We start from the raw sequence: 19,353 nt of genomic DNA, 5'->3' as shown, positions 1-19,353 counted from the left end.
GCAACCAACTGCTACATTGGCAAAATTGATTTTGATGAAAACTTTTTGGCAATTTTTTTGCCTAAATGGAAAAGAGGGTTGTTTGGCGTAAGCTTGGTATTAATTCTCACAGCCGGCGACGGGCTTTTAGATAAAAGTGGTCCAGGAGGCGCAGCCTAATCGCTTTTATGGGTCTCTAATGGTGTAACACCACAAGCACTTCCCCCCCCCTTCTGCCGGCACCCAAAGTGGTTCCTGAGCTCTCCTTTTTCTAGAGCCACCTGATTACTTTTATGGGTCTCGGAAGGTGTGCCCTCAACCTCCCCTCAGCCAGTGGTGCCAGTGGTGGTTCCTGAGCTCTCCCATTCCTCTGAGAAGACTGGGACCACGGTAAATGCCGTAAACTTCTAACTGATTTTTTTTATAGAAGGTGAAGGCCTTTCAGATAAAAGTGATCCTGGTGGCACAAGAGACACCTGATCACTTTTATGGGTATCTGAAGGTGTGCCTTCAACCTCCTCCCAGCCGGTGGTGCCAGTGGTGGTTTCTGAGCTCTCCCATTTTTTACAGAAGGTAAAGGCCTTTCAGATAAAAGTGATCCAGGAGGCTTTAGAGCCACCTGATCACGTTTATGGGTATCTGAATGTGTGACCCCCAACCTCCCACCAGCCGGCACATAAAAGTGATTTAGTGAAAACTTTTATGGGTCTCTGAAATTGTGCCCCCAGCCCATGATGCCAACGATGGTTCCTGACTCTCCCATTCCTCCGTGGAGACCGGGACCTCAGTAAATGGCATAAGCTTTCTATTCTTTTTTTTCAGCTGGCAAAGACCTTTCAGATAAACGTGATCCAGGTGGCTTTAGAGCCCCCTGATCACTTTTGGGGGTCTCTGAAGTTGTGCTCCCAACCTCCCCTCAGCCGGTGGTGCCAGACCTCTCCCATTCCTCTGAGAAGACTGGGACCACGGTAAATGCTGTGACCTCGTAACTGATTTTTTTTACAGAAGCTGAATGTCTTTCAGATAAAAGTGATCCAGGAGGCTCTAGAGACACCTGATCATTTTTATGGGTCTCTGAAGGTGTGCCCCCAATCTCCCACCAGCCGGCACAGAAAAGTAATTCAGTGAAAACTTTTATGGGTCTCTGAAATTGTGCCCCCAGCTGGCAATGCCAGCGATGGTTCCTGACTCTCCCATTTCCCCGTGGAGACCGGGACCTCAGTAAATGCCATAAGCTTTCTAGTAATTGTTTTCAGCTGGCAAAGACCTTTCATATAAAAGTGATCCAGGTGGCTTTAGAGCCACCTGATCACTTTTATGAGTCTCTGAAGGTGTGCCCCCGACCTCCCCCCAGCAGGTGGTGCCAGTGGTGGTTTCTGAGCTCTTCCATTCCTCTGAGAAGACTGGGACCAAGGTTAATGCCATGACCTTGTAACTGATTTTTTTTTACAGAAGATAAAGGCCTTTCAGATAAAAGTGATCCAGGTGGCTCTAGAGACACCTGAGCACTTTTATGGGTATCTGAAGGTGTGCCCTCCAACCTCCCACCAGCTGGCACATAAAAGTGATTTAGTGAAAACTTTTATGGGTCTATGAAATTGTGCCCCCAGCCAGTGATGGTTCCTGACTCTCCCATTCCTCCGTGGAGACCGGGACCTCAGTAAATGCCATAAGCTTTCTATAATTTTTTTTCAGCTAGCAAAGACCTTTCAGATAAAAGCTTTAGAGCCACCTGATCACTTTTATGGGTCTCTGAAGGTGTGCCCCCAACCTCCCCCCACAGCCGGCGGTGCCAGACCTCTCCCATTCCTCTGAGAAGACTGGGACCACGGTAAATGTCGTGAGCTTTAACCGTTTTTTTCAGGAGGCAAAGGCCTTTCAAATCAAAGTGATCCAGGTGGCTCTAGAGCCCCCTGATCACTTTTTTTTTAGTTTTTTTTTTGTTTTGTTTTTTATTGTTTTATTGAAGAGTTTCACAAATAACAGAGATTAAAGAACATAAGAACGGTTGTAGACCTTGCCATATATTGAGATCCGACAATGAGCAAGTCAATTGGGGGTGTCAAACTCAATTTCATCGTGGGCCGCATCAGCATTATGATCGCCCATAAAAGGGCCGGTTGTATCTGTAAGATTAGATGTCCAGCGCATCCCCTCCCCTTACATTAGATGTCAAGAGCCACCCCACCATCAGAAGTTGAGTCCGCCACTCTACCTTACATCACAGTGAACCCCCCTTTCCTTATGCTGCTGCTGGGAAGAAGATGGATGCATTGCTTAAAAGCAGAAAGTAAGGCTCTGGAGGAGGGCTGGAGCTCTCCTGCAGCTGTCAGAGGTGCGAGGGCCACTTAAAATCGCCTGGAGGGCCGTATTCGGCCAGCAGGCCTTGTGTTTGACACCTATGGTTTAGATACATATGACATAGCAGGGTGTGAACAAATATGAACATTCTAAACAGTGTTGACAATACTGATAGCCAAGAATAAGGTTAGGGGTACCCCCGGACACCCCATCTGGGATCGAACTGTGTCGGGGGGACTCCAATCACTTTTATGTGTATCTAAAGGTGTGCCCCCAACCTCCCACCAGCCAGCACATAAAAGTAACCCAGTGATCACTTTAATGGGTCTCTGGAGGTGTGCTCCCAACGGACCAGGACTACGGTAAATGCCATAGGCTAGTTATTAATTTTTTCAGCTGGCAAGGGTCTTTCAGATAAAAGTGATCCAGGTTGCTCTAGAGTAGTGGTTCTCAACTCCTGTCCTCAGGACCCACTAACAGGCCAGGTTTGCAAGATATCTGAAATACATCACAGGAGATATCATTTGCTTCTCAGTGATTGCAGTATTCTAGTCTATATCTCCCCAAGGTAATATAACAGGAGTTGGGAACGCCTGCTCTAGAGCCACCTGATCACTTTTATGGGTCTCTGAAGGTGTGCCCCCAATTTCCCCCCCGAATCGGCGGTGCCAGCGGTGGAGAAGAGTAGACCAGGACCAGGGTAAATGCTGTGTGCTCGTAATTGATTTTTTTCAGCTGGCAAAAGCCTTTTAGATAAAAAGTGATCTAGATGGCTCTAGAGCCACATGATCACTTTCATGGGTCTTCGAAGGTGTGCCTCCAGCTGGCGGTGCCAGTAGTGGTTCCTGGATTCCCCTGTTCCTTCGGGGAGCCCGGGATCGTGGTAAACGGCTCCCACAGGAAGTGCTCCTTTGGTGACTAATGAACCCGGAAGTGGATGGCAATAGGACTCTGATGTCTCCATAAGGACTCACCTACCCAATGCTATCATATTGGGAACTTGTTAGCCCCCTGTGACAGCAATAAAGTTAAATAAAGAAAACATGTAAAAAGTGTAAAAAATTATATAAAATAAATATTTGAAAGCACTTTCTTAACCCTAATACACACTCCTATTCATACATACAGCATAAGGCACGCATGTGTATGCAAACATAAATTGAGCCACACATGTGAGGTATTGCTGTGCAGCAAACATCAGCGTGAGAGCAAAAATTCACTGTTAATTGTAAACTGATAACCTGTTAAATCAATAGATACAGCAGAGTGAGAGCAATAATTATAGCACCAGACCTCCTGTGTTACTCTAAACTGGCAACTTGTAAAGGCTTTTAAAGCATTGCCTATGGAGACAGAGGAAAATAATCACACCCAAGGACTGGTAGGCTGCAACATATTACATCTTTGATTTTGAGTTAGGATACGCTTTGTGTTGTACTAATGACTTGTATCATATCTGCAGTCTCTGACCATCTCCTGTACCATGTCTGCAGTCTCTGACAATCTCCTGTATCATGCCTGCAGTCCCTGACCATCCCCTGTATCATGTCTGCAGTCTCTGACCCTCTCTTGTACCATGTCTGTAGTCCTGACCATCTCCTGTATTATATCTGCAGTCTCTGACCATCTCCTGTATCACATCTGCAGTCTCTGACCATCTCCTGTATCATGTCTGCAGTCTCTGACCATCTTCTGTATCATGTCTGCAGTCTCTGACCATCTTCTGTATCATGTCTGCAGTCTCCGACCATCTCCTGCACCATGTCTACAGTCTCTGACTATCTCTTGTACCATGTCTGTAGTCCTGACCATCTCCTGTATTATGTCTGCAGTCTCTGACCATCTCCTGTATCACATCTGCAGTCTCTGACCATCTCCTGTATCATGTCTGCAGTCTCTGACCATCTTCTGTATCATGTCTGCAGTCTCTGACCATCTTCTGTATCATGTCTGCAGTCTCCGACCATCTCCTGCACCATGTCTACAGTCTCTGACCATCTCCTGTACCATGACTGCAGTCTCTGACCATCTCCTGTATCATGACTGCAGTCTCTGACCATCTCCTGTATCATGACTGCAGTCTCTGACCATCTCCTGTATCATGTCTGCAGTCTTTGACCATCTCCTGTACCATAACTGCAGTCTCTGATAATTCCTTGTCACAAGCCTGCAGTCTTTTACCATCTGATGTTGCATGTCTCCAGTCTCTAAAGCTCTCTGTAGCAATACATTCACTTATAACTATGTGTGGCCCCTTTGGTGATGTCAGGAGCCGCACTTGAGGCCCCTTATAGCACAAAAGTTGACCACCACTGCCTTAAACAAAGTCTCTTCTTACCCTGGGAAATATGGCTGCCAATGAGCAGATGGTGAGAACCAGGAGAAGGATTTCACCGATGACAAAAGTCACATAGTTGGCCACCAGCCTAAAAAAAAAAAAAAAAAAGGACAAGATATTTATTGCAAAAGCAGTAATTTTACTTCCAGGTCAGAATTGTCATCACCTTTGGTGTCATCCTACTGATTGTAACTATGTTTCTTCCAACCTACTTCCCACATCAATTAGCACTGCTGGTATCCTGGAGAATATTCTGGGGGAGTTTCTTTAGTTGCCCGAATCATTAATTATTTGGTTTTACACACAAAATTAAAACAAAAATATATGTATATATTTAAAATTATTCCTTTTTTTTTTTAATACTATACTTGTATCAAACAGTTACAGTATTAAACACCATCTCCAGGCTGCAATGTCCTCTGCAAGCAAAACCCATTTGTTTCTGAATGAAGACTTAAGCTATATACAGACCAGATATGGGTACATATGAGGCATGAGCATACTGAGACTGAAGTAGTAAACTAAAAACTGATGTTTCAATTATGGGGGGGGGCTGGTGGGCTTCCTGCTTAGATATTTCAACAGTAACATCTTCCCACCATAGTCCTGAGTTTTTGGTGTTCCAGATCATCTTGAATATTTCAATTATAGGGGGCCCGGTGGGCTTGCCACTTTGATACTGTGTGCAAACTAAGCGACTCACTCACTACAGGGATAGTGGGAACCCTTCATAATCTGCGGGTGGTGGGAGACCCTCATAATAGACACAGCAAGTGTGCAGACCAAGGAACTATGTGTAGAATGATGGGACCCCCTTATAATGGGTGCTAAGTGATGAAGATCCAAGAACTCAGTTTAGAGATTGTGAGAACCATTATAATGTGAATAACAGGTGAGCAGACTCAGGAATTCAGCTTAGGGATGGTGAGAACCCTTTATAATAGGCATGGTAGGTGAGACAACCCAGGAACCCAGCTTAGGGATGGTGAGAACCCTTTACAATGGGCACAGTAGGTGAGAAGACCCAGGAACTCAGCTTAGGGATGGTGAGAACCCTTCATAATGGGCACAGTAGGTGAACAGACCCAGGAACTCAGCACATGGATGGTGGGAACCCTTTATATTGGGCACAGTAGGTGAGCAGACCCAAGAACTCAGCTCTGGGGTGGTAGAAACCCTTCATAATTGGCACAGCAGGTGTGCAAACCCAGTATCTCAGGGAAGGGATGGTGGAAACCCCTCAGTGCAGGGATAGTGGGTACCAGGTGTGCAGACCCAGGAACTCTGCAAAAATCTCACCAATAGAGTCTGCAAGAGAGGAGATATGGTCAAGAGTTTTAACTCTCCAGCATCTACTGAACCCTTAAATATTAGTAAAATAACCCTTGAAATCACCTCTATAGACTTACATGGGATCGATGAGCATCTGAACAACAGCAGTAAAGAACAGAACCACACAGGAACAGCTGAAGGCGGCCCCGCTCTGTTTCTCCTTCTCCACCGAGAAACGAGTCTCCATCTCTGGGTTGATGAACCTCATGGACAGGCGGTAGGTGTACTTCCCTTTTAAGCTGCAGACAAGAGAGACATCAATCAAATCACTGTTAAGCCTCCAGTATCACATCTACCAGAAATGTTCTTAGGTATGGAGTTAGGAGTTCTTAGCAAAAACAGTCATCTAGCTTGGTGATTGGTATAAAATGTTTATTGATTAAGGACATCAAATACAACCAATGTGTTTTGGGGGAAAAGCCTTCCCCATCTTCAAGGCTTAAAAGAAGACCTGTTTTGGCCAAATTTGACCAAAGGTGTCACCATCATTCATATTCTTCATATGGAGATGACCAGGGCAGACTGGGGGCTAGATTCAGAGAGAGTTACGCCGGCGTATCAGTAGATACGCCGGCGTAACTCTGAATCTACGCCGTTGTAAATTTAAGCGTATTCTGGAAACCAGATACGCTTAAATTAGGCTAAGATACGAGCGGCGTAAGTCTCCTACGCCGTCGTATCTTAGGGTGCATATTTACGCTGGCCGCTAGGTGGCGCTTCCGTTGATTTTGGTGTAGAATATGCAAATGAGCTAGATACGCCGATTCTGAAACGTACGTGCGCCCGGCGGATTTTTTTACGTCGTTTACGTAAGGCTTTTTCCGGCGTAAGGTTACTCCTGCTATATGAGGAGTATCCAATGTTAAGTATGGATGTCGGGACAGCGTCGGATTTTGTGCCGTTTACGTTGTTTGCGTCGTTCGCGAATAGGGCTTTGCGTAAATTGCGTTCACGTCGAAAGCATTGACTATTTGCGACGTGATTAGGAGCATGCGCACTGGGATACGTTCACGGACGGTGCATGCGCCGTTCGTTAGAGACGTGATTTACGTGGGGTCATGTTTTATTTACATAAAACACGCCCACCTCTTCAGAATTTGAATTCGGCGCGCTTACGCCGGCAGATTTACGCTACGCCGCCGTAACTTAGGGTGCAGGTTCTTTGTGAATCCAGCCCCAGCCTCACTAAGTTACGGCGGCGTAGCGTATCTGAGATACGCTACGCCCGCACAAACTTACGGCGGGCTATCTGAATCTAGCCCTGGATCTTGATCTGATGAATATCTGCTCCACACTGCATGATTTATGACATCCCTTCACCCATTTCATACTGCTTGAACACTGGCTCAAACACTAAAAGGTTCAATTTGTTCATTTGGACAACACAGTCTCCATGTGAGTTTTTTTTGGATTATGGTTTAGGCAAGGTCTGGTTTACCAAACATAAATGTTTCGGATGAATGGCGTCTAGGTGTGCTACGTCACTCAGGGAACTGCATTGGGTGCAAAGTCCAGTCCTGCACTGGCAGCATGCCCTGGTGGTCAGTTTAGGCCCCTTATACTTCGTAAGTTGTCAACCACTGGTGAAAGGTCTGGGTGGAAGTGTGTTGTTATGAAGGTCTGGGGGGGTGGGGGTTGTTATAAAGATCTGGGGTGCTGGGGGTTAGTTATAATACAAGCCGATAACTTACACTTGCACGGTCTCTCTCTCCAGGAGGGCCTCATTCAACAGCTTGTTCAGCTCTTGCTCGTTCTGTTGGGCGTCGATGACTCTCTCAGCCAGGTCTCGGAGAAGGTTCAATTTGTTCATTTGGACAACACAGTCTCCATGTGAGGTCTTTTTGGATTATGGTTTAGGCCAGGTCTGGTTTACCAAACATAAATGTTTCGGATGAATGGCGTCTAGGTGTGCTACGTCACTCAGGGAACTGCAATGGGTGCAAAGTCCAGTCCTGCACTGGCAGCATGCCCTGGTGGTCAGTTTAGGCCCCTTATACTTCGTAAGTTGTCAACCACTGGTGAAAGGTCTGGGTGGAAGTGGGTTGTTATGAAGGTCTGGGGGGTGGGGGTTGTTATGAAGATCTGGGGTGCTGGGGGTTAGTTATAATACAAGCCGATAACTTACACTTGCACGGTCTCTCTCTCCAGGAGGGCCTCATTCAACAGCTTGTTCAGCTCTTGCTCGTTCTGTTGGGCGTCGATGACTCTCTCAGCCAGGTCTCGGAGACGAAGGCGTCTGCGGGGGTTGGGGAAGGATGGGTTCACCACCTGTGAGGGGCAGGATGGAAAACATAAGATAGCCGTGTTATTAGGATAGAATGCGCCAAGGAGGTGCAGTACATAAAACGAAAGCTCATTCATCAGAATTATTGTCTGCTATGTTTCTTAACTGTAAGGGTAGTGAGGTTGCGGACATTTTTCTATTTGAGTAGACATATCGAGGAGGGGGGGTATTTACAAAAAGTTTTGCAGAACTATACATCCCACAAACTGTGCAAATGGAGGCCAAATCAAATATTCTCGGGCTATCATCTCTCCATGTCATGTATTATTCATTCATAAATAGAGTGGTTCACATAAATATCACATTATGGCCAATAGATGGAGTCGTTGATCATACAAAATAAATACTAGTTTCCTATGATCATCGGCTCCATCTAGTGGCCATAATGTGGTATTCTCGCAGATCACTTTTTTTTTTATTGAATAACAGTCAACCTGTAGAGGATATAGCCTGATAATATTGGATTCTGCCCTGTTCATGCAGAACGAATTTACCAGCAAGAGGGTTAGCTATGCTTCCTTTTTTTTTTTTTTTGGAGTACACCCTAAATATTTGTGTATACAAGTAAAATTAACATTCTTTACTATAGGTAAGGTATTTATATAGCGCCAACAATTTATGCAACCATTTAGATACTGTACATTCCCAATCAATCCCTGCCCTTAGCCCCCCTGTTCACACCGAATCTGACTTTAAAATTGTGCAACTTCATTCGAAGTTGCACAATTTCAAAGCCGCAGGTCAGTGCGACTTCAGATGCAACTTGGCTGACATCTGTGCAACTTTATGCACAGATGTCTATGCAAGTCGCACCTGAAAATTGCAAAAAATTGTGCCGTTACTTTTTTCAAATCAGTGTGGCACCGTACAGTCAGTCTCCGACCGATTTGAACAGTTTCATTGCCGACTATAGGGTGCGACTTGTACCTGTCAAATCGCATGACAAGTTGCACCGGTGTGAACGGAGGCTCAAGGAGCTTACAGTCTCAGGTCCCCATTTCACATGCATACACCCACATACTAGGGCCAATTTAGACAGAAGCCAATTAACCTACCAGCATGTGATTGGAGAGTGTAGGAGCAAACTGCAGTACCTAGAGAAAATCCACACAAACACAGGGAAAACATGCAAACTCCATGCAGATAGAGTCCTGGCCAGGATTAAAACTGGGAACCCTAGTGCCGCAATGACACAATTTTCCAAAGAACTGGTCATTGTGGCCTCGTCTCTGGTCAGTCAGAAGAAAGCTGGATTATGCACGGGGTAGCATTGTGAGTTGTCATGTAGAGGAGGATGACTCAGCCCTCTATCATGTGGCAGGAGAGCACAGTGACCTACCATATAACAGCCTTATTATCAATACAAAAGCTCGCTGACATTTCCGACTGCAAGAAAATAAAAAAATCATTGACAGCTCACTGTAGTCTGAAAATATTGTCCGAGTTTATTAACTGTCCAATCTTACGGTGCATGTCCCATGGCCAGGTCAAGAAAAGAAGATTGGCCTATAATATAGGGTTGGCATTCTCCAGGAAAGAGTTCAATTCTTTCTATGTACTATACAGCTCAATGATTTACACTCTCAGCTTGTTAACTTTAATGAGAAAGCCTGAAGCCTGGGTGAAGTTGGAGAGTCATGCTGGTTGGGCTTGGTCTCTGTTGTTAGAGGAGGTGGTGTCACAGATACTCATGGCACCAAGTAGGCTGCATGCAGTTGACCAATCGACAGACTTGTTCTCATGAACTAGCTTGTTGGAAAATTTTGCTTTGATCAGCACATGCAGGCGATCCGCTACAGCACTGATCAGTGTATTCTGACAATCTGGCTGGGAGAATCTGCATGGCCAGCTTTACTCACTAACCATTTCATGTAGCATGTCCCAAATCTCTCACCATCTCCTGTAGTATGTACACATCCTCTGCCATCTCGTTTTGGGTCGACAATCTCTGACCATCTCCTGTAGCAGGTCCCCAATATATGACCATCTATTTTTATGTCCCATATTTAACCATCTCCTAGAAAGTATGCCCAGAAGCTCCAGACATCTCCTTTAACATATCCAGTATCTCTGATCATCTCATGTAGAATGTTCATAACCCTAACCATCTCCTTAAATTTATGACCATGTCCTGTAGCATGTCCCCAATCTCTGACCATCCCCTATAGCATGTCCACAATCGCAGACCATTCCTTAATATGTCTCCAATTTCTGACCATCTCCTTTAGTTTTTATATAACTCTAACCATCTCCTTAAATGTATGTCTCTGACCATATCCTAAATTGTCTCCAATCTATGACCATCTCCTGTAGCATGTGCACAATCTCTGACCATCCCCTGATATGTCTCCAATCTCTGACCATCTCCTGTAGCTTGTTCCCAATCTTTGACCATATCCTGTAGTACGTCTCCAATCTCTGACCAACTCCTGTGGTACGTCTCCAATCTCTGACCATCTCCTGTAGCTTGTTCCCAATCTCTGACCATATCCTGTAGTACGTCTCCAATCTCTGACCATATCCTGTAGTACGTCTCCAATCTTTGCCCATATCCTGTGGTACGTCTCCAATCTCTGACCAACTCCTGTAGCATGTCCACAATCACTGACCATTCCTTAATATGTCTCCAATTTCTGATCATCTCATTTATTGTTTATATAAATCTAACCATCTCCTTAAATGTATGTCTCTGACCATATCCTAAATTGTCTCCAATCTTTGACCATCTCCTGTAGTATGTGCACAATCTCTGACCATCCCCTGATATGTCTCCAATCTCTGACCATCTCCTGTAGCTTGTCCCCAATCTTTGCCCATATCCTGTGGTACGTCTCCAATCTCTGACCAACTCCTGTAGCATGTCCACAATCACTGACCATTCCTTAATATGTCTCCAATTTCTGATCATCTCCTTTATTTTTTATATAAATCTAACCATCTCTTTAAATGTATGTCTCTGACCATATCCTAAATTGTCTCCAATCTATGACCATCTCCTGTAGCATGTTGCCAATCTCCGACCATCTCCTGTAGCTTTTTCCCAATCTCTGACCATCTCCTGTAGCATGTCCCCAATCACTTACCATATCATGTATGTGGTTTCGATCTCTGACCAGCTCCCATAGCATGTTTACAATCTTTGACTATCTCCTGTAGCATGTCCACAATCTCTGACCATCCCCTGATATGTCTCCAATCTCTGAACATCTTCTGTAGCTTGTCCCCAATCTTTGCCCATATCCTGTAGTACGTCTCCAATCTTTGACCAACTCCTGTAGCATGTCCACGATCACTGACCATCCCCGGATATGTCCCCAATGTCTGACCATCTCCTGTAGCACGTCCACAATATCGGACCATGTACTGTAGCTTGTCCCCAATTTCTCACCATCTTCTGTAGTATGTACACAACCCCTGACCATCTTCTTTTTGTCCCCATGATCTAACCATCTCCTGTAGCATGTCCCCAATCTCTAACTATCTTCTAGAGTATGTCCACAATCCCTGACCATCTCCTGATATTTCCCCAATCTCTGACCATCTTCTGTAACATGTTCCCAATCTCTGACCATATCCTGTAGCTTGTCTCCAATTTCTGACCAGCCGCTCATATGTCCCCAATCTTTGGCCATCTCCTTATATGTCCCCAATGTCTGACCATCTTTTGTAGCATGTCCCCAATCTCTAACCATCTCCTAGAGTATGTCTCCAATCTCTGACCATCTACAGCATGATGTCTCCGATCTCTGACCAACTCCTGTAGCATGTTTACAATCTTTGACTATCTCCTGTAGCATGTCCACAATCCTGTAGCATGCCCCCAGTCTCTGACCATCTTCTATGGTATGTATACAATCACTAACTATCTCCTTTTATGTCTCCAATATCTGACCATCTCCTGTAGCACGTCTACAATCTCTGACCACATCCTGTACCATGCTCCAATTCTCTATCTCTTGTTATGCCCCCAATCTCTAAACATTTTCTGCAGCAGGTCTACAATCTCTGACCATCTCCTGTGGTACACAACTCCAACCATCTACGTTTATGCCTCCAGCATCTGACCATCTCCTGTAGCAGGTCCCCAAACTCTGACCATCTCCTGTAGCATGTTCCCAATATTTGACAGTCTTTTTTAGCCCAATATTTGACCATTTCCTGTAGCACATCCTCAATTTCCAATCAACTCTTCGAGTATGGCCACTATCTCTGATCATCTCCTGATATGTCCCCAATCTCTGACCATCTCTTGTAGCATGTCCACAATCTTCAACCATTGCTTCTACAATCTCTAACCATCTCCAGTAGTATTTCCCCAGTCTCTGCCTATCTTTGTCCACAAATGCTGACCATCTCCTCCAGGATGACCCGCATTTCTGACCATCCCATTTTGCTTGTCCCTAATACCTGACCATCTTCTTTAGTAGATCTACAATCCCTAAGGCCTTGTACACACGGACGGACAGTCCGCTGAAAACGGTCCGCCGGACCGTTTTCAGCGGACATGTCCGCCCGGAGATTTCTGTCTGATGGTTGTACACACCATCAGACAGAAATCCGCGCGTAAACAATAAGCGGGGACGTGGCCGCGCCGTCGCCGCGACGATGACACGGCGACGTGGGCGGCCCTGGAAGTTCAAAGCTTTCACGCATGCGTCGAATCAGTACGACGCATGCGAGGGATAGCGGCCGATCGGACGTGTCTGGTGAGTCTGTACAGACGACCGAACACGTCCGACGGACAGTTTTCCAGTGGACAGATTTATTAGCATGCTAAGAAATTTTTGTCCGCTGGTAACTGTCCGATCCGCCGGACAATTGTCCGGTCGGGCCTACACACGACCGAACATGTCTGCTGAAACTGGTCCGTCGGACCAGTTTCAGCGGACAGATCCGGTCGTGTGTACGGGGCCTAACAGTCTTCTACAGCGTTGCATATAAGAGATATTAGGCCCCATCAAAGAACCAGGGGCAGCAGTTGAGGCATCTTATACCTAGTAAGTTAACCGATTTTTAGATTGTACTCTCCTCTAGGGCAGGGACTGATGTGATTGTGCAGTGTGATCTCTGTAAAGTGTTTTGAAATATCAGAGATCACAGGGCTGGAGATGTAGAGGCGATCTGCCCCCAAGTTGACATCACTTCTACCCTATACCCATGGGGTCCCAGAACTTCTCCTCCAGCCCTGTGAGCACCTCTAGTGGCCGTGATTAGCTATCATTGACGGGACTGGGACACCTATGAATATTTTGTATTTGGCCACATGTACTGTGAGTTCTAACATTTTAAATAAACAGCCCACTAGATGGCGCTTTTCTCTTTCTACACACACACACAGGTGCAGTGGGAGAAATTAAATGCGATTCGGACAGGAAATGCACCACATTCATGCTTGTGACACAAGTCTTAGGCTGTATGGGTATGTGCTTAGTAGCTATAGACGGCACTCACTCTGGTGTCCAGTTCCTCATTCTCATCGGGTGTAGTACACGTGGTGTGGATACTTCCGTTACATTCTTTGGTGTTGATCAGCTGTGGGGAATTTCCATGTGATGATGTCAGGGACAGCTTCTAAATAAGCAAACATAAAGACTTAAAGGAGGGAAATGTTAGTGCAAATCCAAACATTATGGAAAGATATGTTACTGCAGATCCAATCATTATGTGATGTTGGTCTCGTGTTTTATGACATTGCAAAGTAAAACCAGTCCAGGATAAAAACACAACAGAAGAAATTAAAGAGAACTACCCTATTTCCCCGAAAATAAGACCTACCCCGAAAATAAGACCTAACGTTATTTTCCAGGAGGTTGCAATATAAGCCCTACCCCGAAAATAAGACCTAGTTTAAAATCCTATAATCCACTCTATTACAGTATTACATAATGTACAATGTGTGTGTTTCTGTAATATAAATGGGGACAAGAGAGCTCCGGCGGCTCACAGAAGTGTAGAGCGGCGCTATAAAGAAGGTATTTGGCACAATTATATTACAGAAACACACACATTGTACAATATATACTACTGTAATGGAGTGGATTATAAGATTTTACAAGCATTTTAACTCAGTTCACACTGGGGATTCCTGACAGGCAGGGAGGGAGAGGGGGAGAGAAGACAGCACATTACATGGTAAGACCTACCCCGAAAATAAGCCCTACTGTGTCTTTTGTTGCCAAAATTAATATAAGACCCGGGCTTATTTTCGGGGAAACACAGTATAATGGGGGCAGTCTTAAATGGGCGGGTTCTCGCCCATGAACTAAAGTACAATGGGGTAGATTCAGGTACTGCTGCGCACCCTTACGGAGGCGCAGCGTTACGTTTTTACGCTACGCCTCCGTAAATTACTTGCGCTACGCTTGATTCAGGAAGCAGTAGCTCCGTAATTTGCGGAGGCGTTCCGTAAAAGTGGCCGGCGTAAGCGCGCGTAATTTAAATGATCCCGTAGGGGGCGTGGATCATTTAAATTAGGCCGAACGTAGTGCGCATGCTCCGTCGGGAAACTTTCCCGACGTGCATTGCGGTAAATGACGTCGCAAGGACGTCATTTGCTTCAACGTGAACGTAAATGGCGTCCAGCGCCATTCACGATTCACTTACGCAAACGACGTCATTTTTAAAAATCGCGACGCGGGAACGACGGGTATACGTAGCATTGGCTGCCCCTGCTAATAGCATGGGCAGCCTTACGCAGAAACCGACGAACGCAAACGACGTAAAATGCGAACGCCGGTCGCGCGTACGGTTCTGAATCGGCGTGAGTATGCAATTTGCATACTCTACGCTGACCACTACGGGAACGCCACCTATCGGCCTGCGTAAGAATGCAGCCTACGATACGACGGCATAAGAGCCTTATGCCAGTCATATCTTAGGCTACAGTCGGCGTATCGAGCTTTCTGAATCAGGAGCAGTCGATACGCCGGCGCAACTAAGCAATTGCGCTGCGTATCTATGGATACGCAGACACAATTGCTTACTGAATCTAGCCCACTGTGAAAAGGAAAGGTTACCTATATGGGCGCATCCACACCAATGCATGTGAGTTACCACACGTGCAACCAGAATCTAGTCCAAGGTATTGCCCGCATTCTCCACCAAGTGGTAAAGGGAGAAGGCTCAACTGGTATTGGCAGCAATAACCCATGCAAGAGACAGGGACACCCAAAAACAATCAGGTTTGTCCTAAACTTTTATCCAATAAGGCAGCAAACAGATAAAGTTTCAGTGCAGGAGGTCTTTGTACAGCAAGTCCATAGCGTAAAATGAACAAAACAAATGATTGTCTGACACGGAAATCAAATGAAACGGGCAACACACCAATAGTGTTCCATTTAATTCACTGACAGCACATACCGCCAAGGGTACCTATATGGGCCCATCCACACATATACATGCGAGTTACCACACGTGCAGCCAGAATCCAGTGCAAGGCAGAGGCGTTGCTAGGGGGGTGCGGTCCGCACCGGGTGACACCCGCTAGAGGGGTGACACCATCCCGTTTTGTTTTTTTTAGCCGACATGCCCAGCCTGCCCTGTGCAATCCCAGCCTGCCCTGTACCACCCAGCCTGCTCTGTGCCACCCCAGCCTGCCCTGTACCCCCCCAAACAGCCCTGTACCACCCCAGCCTGCCCTGTACCAGCCAGCCTGCCCTGTGCCACCACAGCCTGCCCTGTACCACCCCAGCCTGCCCTGTACCACCCCAAACTTTCCCATGCCACCCCAACTTGCCCTGTGCCACCCTAACTTGCCCTGTTCCACCCCAATCTGCCCTATGCCACCATAACTTGCCCTATACCACCCCAACCTGCCCAATGCCACCCTAACTTGCCCTGTACCACCCCAACCTTTCCCATGCCATCCCAACTTGCCCTATGCCACCCTAACTTGCACTATACCACCCCAACCTGCCCTGTACCACCCTAACTTACGCTATACCACCCCAACCTGCCCTATGCAACCCCAACTTGCCCTATACCACCCCAAACTACCCTATATCACCCCAACATGTCCTATACCACCCCACTACACCAACCTGCCACTATACCACTCTATACTACCCTAGCCTGCCACTATACTGCCCTATACTATCATTTACAGGGGCTGGTTTGGGGTGCGCCCCGTGCCCGTGCGCTGCCTGCTTGGTGCTGGGCAGCCTAGACAGAGGGGGGATGACACCATGTTTTACCGCACCGGGTGACACCAACCCTAGTGACGCCACTGGTGCAAGGTATTGCCCATGTAGCATCCTCTACCTAGGTAGGTGCTAGAAGTTAGGATTTTTGTAGTGCAGGCAAATTTAGGCAGGTCTAGCTGGAAGCTAGGCCAGTTTGTTCTGATCTGTGTGGGCTGGTAGTGGCTCAGAGCAGCAGCTGTGACTCAAAGACAACATCACTCCACTGTCACCTCCCTCTTCCTTCTAGAGGATTCTAGAAGAAGAGGAGGGGAAGAAAGGTGGAGCAGTCTGGGGTGTCTCAGGGAGCCCTGACCAATCTCCAACTAGGATTGGCAGGGGCATAGCTCCCAACTGTCCCTGATTTCGAGGGGCTGTCCCTGATTTCGAGCAATGTCCCTCTGTCCCTCTTCCCTCCTCATTTGTCCCTCATTTTGATCTGATCTATATAGTTGTATATAAAATGCACTTTGTATCTTTCAAAAAGTGTTTCCCAGTGCTAAACCTTTCATCCAATTTCTAAATTGCTGCATTTGTACATTTTAAAAGCCAATATAAAGGTATCGTAGTGGTAAAAAAAAAGTCCTTGCAGATTTAATTAACCTTTGTTTTGTCAATTCTCCTTTAAGGGGGTGTGGCAGAGGGGCGTGTCCTATGCCTAAATATGTTTGTTAGTAGGTGTCCCTCATTCCCATCTCGAAAATGTTGGGAGGTATGCAGGGGGCAGGCCGCCTTGAAATACCCAGGGGTCAGTACACCTGGGGGGAAGTTGTCAGGTGCATACTTGCCAACTGTCCCGTTTTTAAAGGGACAGTCCCGTTATTTGGGACCTAGTCCCAGCTAATTTAGCCTGCCGGGACTTGTCCCGGCTATTGGGGAAGGCAGGTGCGGCTTCTGGGTCTCAGCAGGGACCTGAGCCTGCGCTGTGTGTTTGGGATGCAAAGCTCCTTTCTGTCCCCTCCCCTCCCTCCAGTCTCGTGCTGTGCGGGGTCCTTGTTATCTCTGACTCAGCCTCCCCCTCCAATCAGCAGCGCGGTGTGCTGTGAGACCTGGGAGGCGGAGCTCACTGTAGCTCCTGTCGGCTGGCCAGAGGAAGGGAGGAGGTGAGTAAGCTGAACTTTTCTGGGAGAAGTTTCCTAGGGTGGATAGTAGTACACACTTTCAATGGGATTTTTTCTTAGGAGAAGAATCAAAGGAGATAGTGAGGGGGAGGGGGCTGAGGTCTGCAGCCCAAACACATTTTGGCAGATCACTTCTAAGCATGAACACTCTGTGCAAACATCATCCAATCCAATTGCTCAGACTAGATAATGTGGAGTCATTTATAGCCATTCATGTAACCTGTGTGTGTATGTGGTGAGTTCACACCTCTGATTGTACATGTATACAGGTTCTGAGTCTGTGCAATCAGAAGTGTGAACTCACCACTTACACACAGGTTACATGAATGGCTATAAATGACCCCACATTATCTAGTCTGAGCAATTGGATTGGATGCAGAGTGCTATAAACTGGATTGCATAGATCTGTACTTACATCTAGTACTGTTGTATGATTCATTGTTTTAAATGTTTTTAGTGGATGAGTTTTTTTTTATTATATACATCGCTATCTGACCACTTCTCAGTCCCCCTCTCCTGTACATACTGCCCCCAGGTTGCATCACCCCCAGATCACATCATACAGACATCACTCCAAGCTGCTTCCTACCCCCCCCCCCCCCCCCAGCTGAGGGACATCATTCCATGGTCACTTTCCTTCCCTTATCTTCCCAACATCACTTCCTGATTACCCCATAGACACCACAAGAAATCCCTCCCCATTATGCCACCGCCATACCCTCCAAACTCCTCTCCCGTACTAACTGTGCCCATCATACCCTCTGCACTCCTCCTCTCCTGTACATACTGCCCCATCATACCCTCTGCACTCCTCCTCCTCTCCTGTACACACTGCCCCCATCATACCCTCTGCACTCCTCCTCTCCTGTACATACTGCCCCATCATACCCTCTGCACTCCTCCTCCTCTCCTGTACACACTGCCCCCATCATACCCTCTGCACTCCTCCTCCTCTCCTGTACACACTGCCCCCATCATACCCTCTGCACTCCTCCTCCTCCTCTCCTGTACATACTGCCCCATCATACCCTCTGCACTCCTCCTCCTCCTCTCCTGTACATACTGCCCCATCATACCCTCTGCACTCCTCCTCTCCTGTACACACTGCCCCCATCATACCCTCTGCACTCCTCCTCCTCCTCTCCTGTACATACTGCCCCATCATACCCTCTGCACTCCTCCTCCTCCTCTCCTGTACATACTGCCCCATCATACCCTCTGCACTCCTCCTCTCCTGTACACACTGCCCCATCATACCCTCTGCACTCCTCCTCTCCTGTACACACTGCCCCAGCATACCCTCTGCACTCCTCCTCTCCTGTACATACTGCCTCTTCATACCCTCTGCACTCCTCCTCCTCTCCTGTACACACTGCCCCCATCATACCCTCTGCACTCCTCCTCTCCTGTACACACTGCCCCATCATACCCTCTGCACTCCTCTCCTGTACACACTGCCCCAGCATACCCTCTGCACTCCTCCTCTCCTGTACATACTGCCCCTTCATACCCTCTGCACTCCTCCTCCTCTCCTGTACACACTGCCCCCATCATACCCTCTGCACTCCTCTCCTGTACACACTGCCCCAGCATACCCTCTGCACTCCTCCTCTCCTGTACACACTGCCCCAGCATACCCTCTGCACTCCTCCTCTCCTGTACATACTGCCCCATCATACCCTCTGCACTCCTCCTCTCCTGTACACACTGCCCCCATCATACCCTCTGCACTCCTCCTCTCCTGTACACACTGCCCCCATCATACCCTCTGCACTCCTCCTCTCCTGTACACACTGCCCCAGCATACCCTCTGCACTCCTC

General features: G+C 47.0%; 1 protein-coding gene across 1 annotated transcript in view; it reads right to left on the bottom strand.

Moving 5' to 3' along the window:
• ADCY3 (adenylate cyclase 3) overlaps positions 1-19,353 on the bottom strand; it is a 218,121-nt gene that overhangs the window by 60,461 nt on the left and 138,307 nt on the right. Inside the window, exons 9-12 of the mRNA XM_040348113.1 lie at positions 13,686-13,805; positions 8,076-8,218; positions 6,028-6,189; positions 4,619-4,706 (exon numbers count right to left, since the gene is read on the bottom strand). Of these exons, the coding sequence (XP_040204047.1) occupies positions 4,619-4,706; positions 6,028-6,189; positions 8,076-8,218; positions 13,686-13,805 (513 nt within the window). The remainder of the gene's footprint in view (positions 1-4,618; positions 4,707-6,027; positions 6,190-8,075; positions 8,219-13,685; positions 13,806-19,353) is intronic.

Source organism: Rana temporaria, chromosome 4, assembly GCF_905171775.1.
Source record: "Rana temporaria chromosome 4, aRanTem1.1, whole genome shotgun sequence".
Lineage (NCBI taxonomy): Eukaryota > Metazoa > Chordata > Amphibia > Anura > Ranidae > Rana > Rana temporaria.
Note: the sequence above shows the minus strand (reverse complement) of the source record. Positions and strands in the feature narration are given on the sequence as shown.